Genomic DNA, 13,516 nt, shown 5'->3' on the forward strand with positions numbered 1-13,516 from the left:
AGAAAGTGAGTTTGTGGGGCAGGCGACGTGGCTCACTGGGTTAATCCTTCGCCTGCAGTGCTGGCATCCGATATGGGCGCCAGGTTCTAGTCCTGGTTGCTCCTCTTCTGGTCCAGCTCTCTGCTGTGGCCCTGGAGGGCAGTGGAGGATGGCCCAGGTGTTTGGGCTCCTGCACCCATGTGGGAGACCGGGAAGAGGCTTCTGGCTTCTAGCTTCGGATTGGCACGGCATCAGCCGTGGTGGCCATTTGGAGAGTGAACCAATGGAAGGAATACCTTTCTCTTTGTCTCTCTCTCTCTCACTGTCTATAACTCTACCTGTCAAAGAAAAAAAAAAAAGTTTGTGAGTTAAAAAAATATTTTCATAAAAATACTATGATATATTTTATCTTTTTTACCCTGTTGATATTTACACTGATAATGCAAAAGAAAAGGTGGATAAAAATTATAAAAAAATGGGACTTTCACTTAAGAATGTCCTTGATGAAGCAATACAAATAAATATAATAAATCTCCAATGTTAAGACCACATTGGTTTTTTGTTTTGTTTTGTTTTTATTTAAAAGGCAGAGTTACAGAGAGAGAGAGAGAGATTTTCCATCTACTGGCTTACTCCCCAAATAATGGCAACAGCCTAGGCTGAGCCAGATGGAAGCTAGGAGCCAGGAGCTTCTTCCAGGTCTCCCACATGGATGCAAAGCCCAAGCACTTAGGCATCCTCTGCTACTTTCCCAGACCATTAACAGGAACTGGATCAGAAGTAGAGCAGCTAGAACTTGTACTGGTGTCCATATGAGAATGCCTTTGTCATAGGTGGTGGCTTTACCTGCTACACTACAATACTGGCCCCAAGACCACATTGTTTTATATCCTGAGTGACAAAGTGAAAGATATGCATTCTTTTTTTTTTCCTTAAATATTTTATGTATTTATTTTTTTGAGAAGTAGAGTTACAGACAGGGAAAGACAGAGAGAAAGATCTTCACTCCCAAAATGGCTGCAATGGCTGGAGCAGTGCCAATCTGAAGCCAGGAGCCAGGAGCTTCTTCCAGGTCTCCCACGTGGGTTCAGGAGCCCAAGCACTTGGGCCATCTTCCACTGCTTTCCTAAGCCATTCACGGGGAGCTGGATCGAAAGAAGAGCACCTGAAACACAACAGTGCCCATGTGGGATGCCGGTGCTGCAGGTGGAAGCACTGTGCCATAGTGCTGGACAAATGATACACATTCTTTTTTTTTTAAGGGGTTGGGGGGTTTGCACTGTGGCATAGCTGGTTAAGCCATGGCCTGTAGCATCAGCATCCCATATGGTCGCCTGTTGGAGTCCTGGCTGCTCTGCTTCTGATCCAGCTCCCTGCTAATGGTCTAGGAAAGCAGCAGAGGATAGTCTTAAGAGCCTGGGCCCATGTACTCATGTGGGAGACCCAGAAGAAGCTCCTGGCTTTTGTCTTTTGCCTGGTCCAACCCTGGATGATGCAGCCATTTTAGGAGTGGACCGGCAGATGGAAGATCTCTCTGTCTCTCCTTTCTCTCTCTCTGTAGCTCTGCCTTTCAAATAAATGATTAAATCTTTTTTTAAAAAAAAAAAAGTTCAAGAAACACATAAAGCACTTTGGTTATATACTGAAGTATGAGGATTCTCTTGAGAAAGTGTAGTGATTGAGTTATGAGTAAACTAGTTGGCTTTTTTTTTTTTTTTTTTTTTTTTTTAGTTTTGTTTATTTATTTGAGAGGTAGAGTTACAGAGAGAGGGAGAGAGAGAGGAAGGTTTTCCATCTGCTGGTTTACTCCCCAGATGGCTACAACGGCTGGAGCGGAGCCGATCCAAGATCTGAAGCCAGGAGCCAGGAGCCCCCTCTAGGTCTCTCACGCAGGTACAGGGACCCAAGCACTTGAGCCATCTCAGCTGCTTTCCCAGGCCTTAGCAGAGAGTTGGATCAGAAGAGGAGCAGCCAGGACTTGAACTGGTGCCCATGTGGGATTCCAGTGCTGCAGGTGGAGGCCTAGCCCAGTATGCCATAGTGCCAGACCCACTAGTTTTTTTTTTTTTTTTTTTTTTATCCTTTATCTCTTTCTTGCTTGCTCGCTGTCTCTCTCAAGATTTATTTTTTCATTTGAATGTCAGAGTGATAGAGAGAGTTCGTCATCTGCTGGTTCACTACCTAAATGACCACGACAGCCAAGTCTGGACCAGCTGAAGCCAGGAGCTAGGAACTCGATCCTGGTCTTCCATATGGGTGGCAGGGCCCAAGTATTTGGGCCATCTTCCATCTTCCCAGTCACATTTCCTAACTGGATTGGGAGCAGAGCAGCCAGGACTCAAAACTGTTGCTCTGATAATGGCATGTGAGTGTCACAAGTGGCACTTACTGAACCACAATGCTGGCCCCTCAACCATTATCCTAACTGCTCTGTTAAATACATGCTCTATAAAAATTGTTCTTGATTTCTACCTCTTGGTAACCAATCTTTATGTGATTTTAAGTTTTTTTTTTTTTTTTTTTTAACATTTATTTATTTATTTGAAAGGCAGAGTTTCACAGAGGAGAGGCAGAGAGGGAAAGAGGTCTTCCTCCTGCTGTTTCACTCCCCAGTTGGCCGCAATGGTAAGAGCTGTGCCAGTCCGAAGCCAGGAGCCGGGAGGTTCTTCTGGGTCTCCCATGCAGGTGCAGAGTCCCGAGGACTTGGCCATTTTCTACTGCTTTCCCAGGCCATAGCAGAGAACTGGATCAGAAATGGAGCAGCCGGGACTTGAACCAATACCCATAGGGGCTGCCAGCACTGCAGGCGGCGGTTTTACCAGCTATGCCACAGCGCTGGCCCCTAAGTATTATTTTTTTAAAGAGATTTATTTATTTTGAAAGTCAAGGGGCTGGTGCTGTGGTGCAGCGGGTTAAAGCCCTGGCCTGAAGTGCCGGCATCCCATATGGGCACCGGTTCTAGTCCTGGCTGCTCCATTATGGCCTGGGAAAGCAGCAGCAGATGGCCCAAGTCTTTGGGCCCCTGCGCCCATGTCGGAGACCCGGAAGAAGTTTCTGGCTCCTGGCTTTGGATCAGTGTAAACCAGCAGATAGAAGACCTGTCTCTCTGTCTCTAGCTCTCTTTGTAACTAAATAAAAATAAATCTTAAAAAAAAAATAGGAAAGAAAGTCAAAATTACAGAGAGAATGAGGGAGATACATGTAGATATCGACCTTCCATCCACTGGTTCACTCCCCAGATGGCTGCATGAGCCAGGAGCTTCATCCAGGTCTCCCATGTGGGTGCAGGGGCCCAAGCACTTGGGCCATCTTCTGCCACTTTTCTCAGGTCATTAGCACAGAGCTGGATCAGAAGTGGAGCAGCTGGGACATGAACTGGTATCTATAATGGATGCCAGCATTGCAGGCAGTAGCTTTACCTGCTATGCCACAACACTGGTCTCTAAGTGTTTTTTAAAATTAAACTTTTAGGGTCTGGAATTGTGGCATGACAGATTAAGCCACCACTTGCAATGCCAGCATCTCATATAGGTGCTGGTTCAAGTCCTAGCTGATCCACTTCTGATCCAGCTCCGTGTTAATGCACCTGGGAAAGCAGTGTAAGATGGCCCAAGTGCTCGGGCCCCTGAATGCATATAGGAGACCTGGGTGAAGCTTCTGGCTTTGGCCTGGCCCAGCCCATATAGTTGTGGCCATTTGGGGAGTGAACCAATAGATAGAAGATATCTCTCTCCCCCTCTCTCCTTCTCCCTTTCTCTCTCTCCCTCCCTCTTCCTCCCTCCCTCCCTCCCTCCCTCCCTCTCTCTAACTCTGCCTTTTAAATAAATAAAATAAATATTTTTAAAAAATCAAATTAGGGCCGGCGCCGCGGCTCACTAGGCTAATCCTCCGCCTAGCGGCGCCGGCACACCGGGTTCTAGTCCTGGTCGGGGCGCCGGATTCTGTCCCGGTTGCCCCTCTTCCAGGCCAGCCCTCTGCTGTGGCCAGGGAGTGCAGTGGAGGATGGCCCAGGTGCTTGAGCCCTGCACCCCATGGGAGACCAGGAAAAGCACCTGGCTCCTGGCTCCTGCCATCGGATCAGCGCGGTGCGCCGGCCGCAGCGCGCCAGCCGCGGCGGCCATTGGAGGGTGAACCAACGGCAAAGGAAGACCTTTCTCTCTGTCTCTCTCTCACTGTCCACTCTGCCTGTCAAAAAAAAAAAAAAAAAAATCAAATTAAACTTTAAGATAATTGTGAAGAATCCCACAGAAATGATGGTTCAGTCTGAAGTTTGTATTCAAAGTTTCTTCATAAATTATACCAGAATAGGTCTACTCTAAGTAGCCATAATAGTCACCAAATTTCAGCCTTTTTAATTAAATGTAATTTTTTACAACTAAGGATTACTATTTTTAAAAACTTTTCCTGTGTGTATTTTTATTTAAAGATTTATTATATTTATTTGAAACACAGAATAACAGAGAGAGGTAGAGCCAGAGAGAAAGAAGAGAGGTCTTCCATTTGCTGGTTCACTCCCAAAATGACCACAATGGCTAGAGCTGAGCTGATCGGAAGCTAGGAGCCTGGAACTTCTTACAGGTCTCCCACACAGGTGCAGGGGCCCAAGGACTTGGGCCATCTTCCACTGTTTTCCAAGGCCATAGCAGAGAGCTGGACTGGAAGAGGAGCAACCGGGACAGAATCTGGCACCCCGACGGGGACTAGAACCCAGTGTGCCGGCACCGCAGGCGGAGGATTAGCCTATTCAGCCGCGGTGCCGGCCAGGTCTACTGTTTCTAAATCCAAACTGTTAGACTTTCCAAATATCTTTCAGTTTTATCAGCTTCTCTCTGTCTCCTCTCTTCCCATTATCCCCTCTTGCCCCTCAGTTCCATTACCAGGTTATCGCAGCAGTTTCTTGGTTGATCACCCTACTTTCTTTGTTTTACTTACATCTATACAGCAAAAAGTTTTAAAGGATAAGGTTTACATTTCTTATACAGTTCTTTATTTTTGTTCTATTTGAATGGTAGAGAGAGACAGACCAACAGATGGAAAGATATCTTCTGTCCACTGGTTCACTCCCCAAATGCCTAAAACAGCCAAGTCAGGGCCCAGATGAAATCAGAAGCCTGGGACTCAGTCTGGGTCACTCATGTGGGTGGCAGAGACCCAAGTACTTGAGCCATCATCTGCTTCTTCCCAAGGTACACATTTGAAGAAAGCTGGGTGGGAAGCAGAGTATCTGGGACTCTGTTGGCTGTCTGATATAGGCATCCCGAGCAGCCATTTAACTGCTGTGCCAAATGCCTGCCCTGGCAGAATTTAACCACTACTGTGGCTTAAACATGTTTACTGACATCCATTCACATAAGATCAAATCCAAATTGTCATGGCTTACAAGAGCTATTTCCCCAAGATGCTTTGAACTTTTCTGTCTTCAGCCCATCCACTCCCTCTGTGAACCCTGCACTATGTAGCCCAGAAAGCTCTTTGAACATATAGTGCTCTTTTATCTATTATGTCTCTGGCCTTTACCCATGTCACTTTGTTTATCTTTTCCCTGCTTTTTCCCTGAGGCCAGCATTGTGGCATAATAGGTTAAGCTGCTGCCTGCAGTGCTGGCATCCTGTATGAGCACCAGTTTGAACCCTGGCTGCTTCACTTCTGATCCACTCCCTCCTAATGCACCTGGGAAAGCAGTGGAAGATGTTTCAGGTCATTGAGCCCCTGTACCCACGTGAGAGACCTGGAGAAAGCTCCTGCCTCCTGGCATTGGCCTGGCCTAGCCCTTGGTCATTGTGGCCATTTGGGGAGTGAACCAGCAGATGGAAGATCTCTCTATCTCCCCTCCTCCCCATAACTCAGCCTTTCAAATAAATAAAAATAAGTCTTTGAAAATGCTCCTTCTTTATCTAGTAAATAAAGATCTGTTCATCCTACAAGTTCCATCTCATTCTGTAGTTCCTATAAATCCTTCCCCAAATTACTCAGGTGGAATCATCTGTTTCTCTTGTTCCCAAGATGGCTTGCATGTGTCTAATATGATATTCATCATATTATATTATGGTTGTTTGTCTTGTTTCCTTTACTAGACTTTGGGTATCTGAATGTTTTACAGTGCTGGCAGATAGGTACTTAATATTTTTAAATCAGTGAATAAATATATTCTTAACTTTTTCTTTAGGTGCTGCAGATGATTACAATAGAATTGGTTCTTCATTGTATGCTTTAGGAACTCAGGATTCTACAGATATATGCAAGTAAGGATTCTAATTAAAAACATTAAATAAAAGTAAAACAGAAAAATTTCTGTTAGTAGCCTAGATGACACAGTACTTCTAATGCAGGCAGATGTTTTGGATTATTTTTGTCAAAACAATCGATAAGGAGCATTGTTGTAAACTTGGGTCAATACCTTTTTTTTTTTTTTTCTTGACAGGCAGAGTGGACAGTGAGAGAGAGAGACAGAGAGAAAGGTCTTCCTTTGCCGTTGGTTCACCCTCCAATGGCCGCCGCGGCCGGCGCGCTGCGGCCGGCGCACCGCGCTGATCCGATGGCAGGAGCCAGGTACTTCTCCTGGTCTCCCATGGGGTGCAGGGCCCAAGCACTTGGGCCGTCCTCCACTGCACTCCCTGGCCACAGCAGAGAGCTGGCCTGGAAGAGGGGCAACCGGGACAGAATCCGGCGCCCCGACCGGGATTAGAACCCGGTGTGCTGGCGCCGCAAGGCAGAGGATTAGCCTAGTGAGCCGCAGCGCCGGCTTCCCTCATATTTTTAAACTTTGGAAAATAAAAATGGACTTTGATGTGTAATTTTTAATTATTTGCAATGTTTTATTTGATGAAAATAGACTGTGAGTGGAGAAGAATTTATGACTGTTGATATTTATCATAAATGCTGTTTTAAATTACATATCCGTGTGTGTGTATGAGTATGCATGTATTTCATTGGAGGCCAAATTAAAGTTTAAAGTAAAATTTGATGCTATCAGTTTTTACTTTTTAAAGAGACTAGCTGTTTTAGAATTTTTTTAGGTCTTGGAAGGCTTTTTTGTTTTGTTTGTTTGTTTATTTGTTTATTTTTTTAAAGATTTATTTATTTATTTGAAAGAGTTACACAGAGAAGGAGAGGCAGAGAGAGAGAGGTCTTCCATCCGCTGGTTCACTCCCCAATTGGCTGCAACGGTCAGAGCTGCACTGATTCAAAGCCAGGAGCCAGGAGCTTCTTCGGGTCTCCCACATGGGTGCAGGAGTCCAAGGACTTGGGCCATATTCTACTGCTTTCCCAGGCCATAGCAGAGAGCTGGATTGGAAGTGGAGCAGCCAGGTCTTGAACCAGCTCTCATATGGGCTGCCGGCACTGCAGGCAGCGGCTTTACCAGTTATGCCACAGTGCCGGCCCCTATTTTTATTTATTTGAAAGGCAGAGAGAGAGAGAACACACTATTGATCCTTCATCCATTGGTTCATTCCCCATATGCCTCCTCTGTGGGATGTGGTATCCCAAGTGGCTGCCTAAACCACTGCACTGGACCACAACACCTTCCCCGTGTTCTGGTTTTTAGAGTGAATCTGAGGGTAATCTGAGAGTGACCCAGTGAAGGTGTTGTGTGTGTTAGCATAAAAAAAAGCTCTTGAGAGAGTTACTTGTATGACTGTTCTTTTTTTTTTCTTTTGAAGAATAATTAATTAATTTGAGAGACAGAGCTTCATTTGCCAGCTCACTTCCAAATGCCCATGACAGCTAGGGCCAGAGCTGAATTCAGGAGCCAGAAACAATCCAGGTCTCTTGTATAGATGACAAGGATCCAACCATTCAGCTGCTGCCTCCCAAGGTCTGCATTAGTAGGTAGCTAGAGTCAAGAGCTGGAGGCATGCACTCTAAAATTTGGGACACCAACCCCTTAACCACTAGACCAAATGTCCACCCCCCAGCTATTCTTCACTTTATGCTGATGTTTCACTTTAATCTAAGAGTAGTTAATTTTAGTTGTTGCTGTAATCTTATTTAAACTTTTTATTGAAAAATATTCAAGCATATTTTATTTGGGAAAGCTATTTTCAAAGTTTTTGTCTTTCTCCAAACAACATCTTTGAACTTTTCTCTAGTATATCCTATCTCAGTAGACATTAAAGAGCCAAACTTTCAGTGAAACAAGGTTAATTATTTAAAAAAAAAAATTTTTATTTATTTGAAAGGGAGAGACAGAGATCTTTCATGTACTAGTTCATTCTCCAAATGGCTACAATATCCACTTCTGGGCCAGTTTGAAGCCAGGAGCAAGGAATTCCATCCTGGTTTTCCCCATGAATGGCAGGACCCAAATACTTGGGTCATGTTTTGCTGCCTTCCTGGGTGCATTAGTTGGTAGCTGAATGGGAAGTAGAGCACCTAGGACCCAATCCATTACTCTGATATTGGGATACTGGAATCACCAGTGATAGCTTAACCTGGTGTACTACACCAGCCCTGCAAGGTTATTCTGTTATAATGCAGCTGTATTTTTTTTTAAAGATTTATTTATTTGAAAGGCAGAGTTACAGAGGCAGAGAGAGAGAGATCTTCATCTGCTGGTTCATTCCACAAATGGCCACAACAGCCAGAACTGGGCCAGGCCAAAGCTAGGAGCCAAGAGCTTCATCTGGGTCTCCCATGTGGATGCAGGAACCCAAGCACTGGGGCCATTCTGCTGTTTTTCCCAGGCCATTAGCAGGGAGCTGGATCAGACATGGAGCAGTCAGGACTTGAACCGGGGTCTATATGGAATGCCGGCATTGCAGACAGCAGCCAGCCCCCTTAGAAAACTTGTAAGAACTATTCCAACTTCAGTGTATTCCTGTTAAATTAGCCTTCTCTTTCATTGTGATTACTTTCTAATTTTTCTGTAACTTTGAAGGTGTAGGATTTGTTTAGTATTACACAGTGTATTACTACAGAATGTCAACATTAATGTTTAAAGTGTAGTTTAGACTGTCCTCTGGAAATGAAATGGGTGGATTTTTCTATAACAGATTTTTTTTGTTTAAGGTATACAATTTTGTGTATTTCCTATATACAGATTCTCTATAACAGATTCCAAGTAATCTGTTTTATTAGTGGAAGCACAAGGAGAATTTTGTTGAACTAAAAGAAGTCTTCAGTTATCAAGACCATTAAATATTACTGTAATGAGACAAGAATATTTGTTATTAATATGATTTGTGTGCATATTCTGTGAACAGTGGAATGGAAAATTGTTTCAAGTTTAGCTCCTCATGAAAATATTCTTACCTTTCAGATTTTTCCTCAAAGTTTCAGAACTGTTTGATAAAACAAGAGTAAGTACTAAATCCTAGAGATCTGCCATATAGCATTGTGCCTATTATGTTGTATGTTTAAAAATCTATTAAAAGGATGGATTTCATGTTAAGTGTCCTTACCCTGATAAATTTATTCCTTCCTTCCTTCCTTCCTTCCTTCTTTCCATTCTTCCTTTTTTCCTTTCTTCCTTTTTTAAAAATTTATTTGTGGGGCCAGCACTGTGGCATAACAGGTAAAGCCACCACCTGCAGTGGTGGGCACCAGTTTGAGTTCTGGCTGCCCCACTTGCAATCCAGCTCTCTGCTATGGCCTGGGAAAACAGTAGAAGATGGCCCAAGTCCTTGGGACCCGGCACCCATGTGGGAGACCTAGAAGAAGCTCCTGGCTTCAGATTGGTACAGCTGCAGCCATTGTGGCCAACTGGGGAGTGAACCAGAGGATGGAAGACCCCTCTCTCTCTGCCTCTGCCTCTCCTTCTGTGTGTAACTTTGACTTTCAAATAAATAAATAAATCTTTAAAACAAAAAAAGATTTATTTAAAAGGCAGAGTTACAGAGAAGCAGAGAGAGAGAGAGAGAGAGGTCTTCCATCTGCTGGTTCAGTCCCCAAATGGCCTCAGTAGCCGGATCTGAGCTGATCCAAAGCCAGGAACCAGGAGTTTCTTCCAGGTCTCCCATGTAGGTACAGGGCTCCAAGGACTTGGGCCATATTCTACTTCTTTCCCAGGCCATATCAGAGAGCTGGATGGGAAATAGAGCATCTGGGACTCAAGCCAATGCCCTTATGGGATACTGGTACTGTAGGCGGTAGTTTTAACCACTGTGCCACAGCTCTGGCCCCGACAGACTGGTTTAAAAGTAGATAATGTTGGCCGGCGCCGCGGCTCAATAGGCTAATCCTCTGCCTAGCGGCGCCGGCACACCAAGTTCTAGTCCCGGTCGGGGCACCGGATTCTGTCCCGGTTGCCCCTCTTCCAGGCCAGCTCTCTGCTGTGGCCAGGGAGTGCAGTGGAGGATGGCCCAAGTGCTTGGGCCCTGTACCCCATGGGAGACCAGGAGAAGCACCTGGCTCCTGCCATCAGATCAGCACAGTGCGCTGGCCACGGCGGCCATTGGAGGGTGAACCAAAGGCAAAGGAAGACCTTTCTCTCTGTCTCTCTCTCTCACTGTCCACTCTGTCAAAAAAAAAAAAGTGGATAATGTCAGTATGAGTCAAGTGTACACCTATAAGAAGGTTGCACTCATGATAGTAATAGTTTCATATTATCAGTGTTCACTTGGGAGCATCAGCCATAGATGTATTAATATATAACATTTTTATCAGTTGATAAAACAGAGGAAATATTTATTAGATATTTAATGGTAGTCAACTGAAAGCTGTCAGTCTAGTATAGAAATTGGACTTCTGCATGACCTTTGGCAATTGAGTGATGTGTAGTGGAGACAATAAAAGGGAGACATTGTCTCACAAAAAAAATCATATAAATGTCAACACTGTGGAATCCAGATGGCCTGTTAGTCTACCTTTAGCACTTGCTTGTATCAGTGACATTTTCTGGGAAGATAGAGTTTCTCTGTTCATACACATCACAAGAATAGAGACCCATCATAAAATAGCCTTATATCTATTCAGGTCCCCTGAGAAAGATATATTAAGATAGGGTTTAAAAAAAAAGAACAAAACATAGGGTTGGTTGTACAAAGGATTTTTTGTGATGAACAAAGAGGAAGGAAGAACCTTCAGACTGCAGTGCAGGCTTGACACCACAAAAGATGGAGGAAGAGGCTCAGACTGTAATGCAATTCTAGGGTGCATTCAGGTAGGTCAAAGGGGCATCCCCAAGCCAGAGTAGCCTGTTTGAGGAGTACCACATCAGCCAAGAATGGGCAGGCCCTCCTAGTTCCTGAGTTCTTTTGATCGTGTACTGCCAGGGCAGGTGAGGTGAGTGTGCTGGAGCCTAGCCTAGGGATGAACATGGTTCTGCATCTGTAGGGGTTGCAGTGGGGTCAGTGGATCAGCTGTGCTCCTTTCAGCAAGCAGTTTCTCTTGAAGGAGATTTTGGTAAAATTTTTCCATGGCTGCTACAGTCCTGAAGGTGCTCTTTTGTTTTTTGGTTATTTTACTCTTTAACAGACCATCCAGAAACTAGTAGCGGAAAAATCACTTATTTTGTTATGTTAATGAATTCTCTGGGTCAGGAATTCACAAAGACCAGAGATGGCTTTCCTCTGTTCCTTGTTTGGGGCCTCTAAAGGGAAGATAGGAAGGCTGGGTCTAGAATTATCTGAAGGCTCTTTTACTCCTGTGTCTGAGAGTTGGGGGTGGAGGGGGTGGGAGGGTTGTCATGCTGGCTATTAATTGAGTTATTGTACCAATTAAGATTCCCGCTAAAATGAATATGAGCATTCAGGTTCCTGTACTAGCTTGCTAATACTTGGTTTTCCCATTTTTGCTATTCTGATGGGTGTATTGTTATTGTTTTAACTTTTATCTTGACAGTAATTTCAGGCTTTAAAAAAAGATGAGGGGCAGACGTTTTGGTGCAGTGAGCTAAACTGCCACCTGCAATGCTGGCATTCCATAGAGGAGCACGAGTTCAAGTCCCAGGTGCTCTGCTTATCTACCTCCCTGCCTGAGCCTCTGCCACCCATGTGGCAGACCTGGATGGAGCTCCTGGCTTTGTCTTGGACTAACTGCAGCTGTTACAGCCATGTAGGGAGTGAACCAGCAGATGAAAGGTCTCTGTCACTTTGCCTTTCAAATAAATAAATCTTTAAAAAAAGATGAAAGAGTAGCGAAAAAGAATTAATATATGTACATCACCCAGATTTTCCACGTTGTATAGTTATTCCATAAAGTCTATATTCATCTGTTTTGCAGCCTTTGTTCATCTCTGTTTTTAAAAGATTTATTTTATTTATTTGAAAAGTAGAGTGGGGCCAGCGCCGTGGCATAGCAGGTAAAGCGGCTGCCTGCAGTGCTGGCATCCCATATGGGCACCAGTTCAAGTCCTGGCTGCTCCACTTCCCATCCAGCTCTCTGCTATGGCCTGGGAAAACAGTAGAAGATGGCCCAAGTCCTTGGGCCCCGGCACCCATGTGGGAGACCCAGAAGAAGCTCCTAGCTTCAGATTGGCGCAGCTCCAGCCATTGTGGCCAATTGGGGAGTGAACCAGAGGATGGAAGACCTCTGTCTCTGCCTGTCCTTCTCTAACTCTTGACTTTCAAACAAATAAATAAAGAAATCTTTAAAAAGAGAGAGAGAAAGTAGAGTGGCACAGAAAGAGACTTTCTATCTGCTGGTTCACTCTCCGGATGGCCATAATGGCTGGAGCTGGGCCAGGCTAAAGCCGGAAGACAACTCGATCTAGGTGGCTGTGCTGCTTTTCCCAGGTGCATTATAGCAAAGAGCTGGATCAGAAGCTGAGCAGCTGAGACTTGAACTGGAGCTCCAGCATAGGATCTTGGCATTGTAGGCAATGGCTTAACCACGCATCACAATGCCATCCCCTCTGTCTTTAAGAATTTTTTTTTGAGATCATGTATTTATTACTTGAAAGACAGAGTTATAGAGGGAGGCGGGAAGACAGGGAAAGCGGTCTTCCACCCACTGATTCACTCCCAAGGTGGCTGCAATGACCAGGGCTGGAATAGGGGGAACCTAGGAGCCAGGAGCTTCATTTGGGTCTCAAGTGGGTGCAGTCACCCAAGTACTTGAACCATCTTCCACTGCTTTCCCAGGTGGGTTAGCAGGGAGCTGGAAGTGTAGTTGCTGGGACTCAAACCAGCACTCACTGTAGGTGGTGGCTTCACTTGCTATACCACATTGCTGGCTTATCTTTTTTTAAGGTTAAGAATTAATTTTTAATATAGCCAGTATTGTTATGAGCGATTATGTTAATGTCATCAAGTATCTAATGTACCCATTTCCCCAGTTATCTCATAAATGGCTTTTTATTGTGTAGTCTGAGTTACGCTCCAGACAAGTTCTCATTTTGCATTGGTGACAAGGTACCTCTTTGTCCTTTGTCTCTATGCTGAAGATTTCTCCTCTGATATATCAATTTCACTTTCTATTCTAGCTCAGGTTTACCACATCTGTTAATTGCACTTTGGTATTGTCAGATGCAATCTGCTAATGCTTTGGCTGAGTTTTTTTGTTTGTTTATTTGTTTGTTTTTAATTTGTACTTATGGGGCCGGCACTGTGGCGCAGTGGGTTAAAGCCCTGGCCTGAAGTGCCAGCATCCCATATGG

The 13,516-nt window shown here is 44.6% G+C and overlaps 1 protein-coding gene across 18 annotated transcripts in view; it reads left to right on the top strand.

Moving 5' to 3' along the window:
* SNX6 (sorting nexin 6) overlaps positions 1-13,516 on the top strand; it is a 61,257-nt gene that overhangs the window by 34,402 nt on the left and 13,339 nt on the right. For all 18 annotated transcript variants that reach the window (XR_016217889.1, XR_016217893.1, XR_016217890.1 and 15 more), the window contains 2 exons: positions 6,146-6,221; positions 9,239-9,278. Coding sequence is in view for 11 of the 18 variants with exons in the window: in XM_008269489.5 (XP_008267711.2) it covers positions 6,146-6,221; positions 9,239-9,278 (116 nt within the window). In the remaining 7 variants the exon portion in view is untranslated. The remainder of the gene's footprint in view (positions 1-6,145; positions 6,222-9,238; positions 9,279-13,516) is intronic.

The sequence above is a fragment of the Oryctolagus cuniculus genome, chromosome 12 (genome assembly GCF_051225735.1).
Source record: "Oryctolagus cuniculus isolate XC-2025 breed Fujian yellow rabbit chromosome 12, ASM5122573v1, whole genome shotgun sequence".
Classification (NCBI taxonomy): domain Eukaryota; kingdom Metazoa; phylum Chordata; class Mammalia; order Lagomorpha; family Leporidae; genus Oryctolagus; species Oryctolagus cuniculus.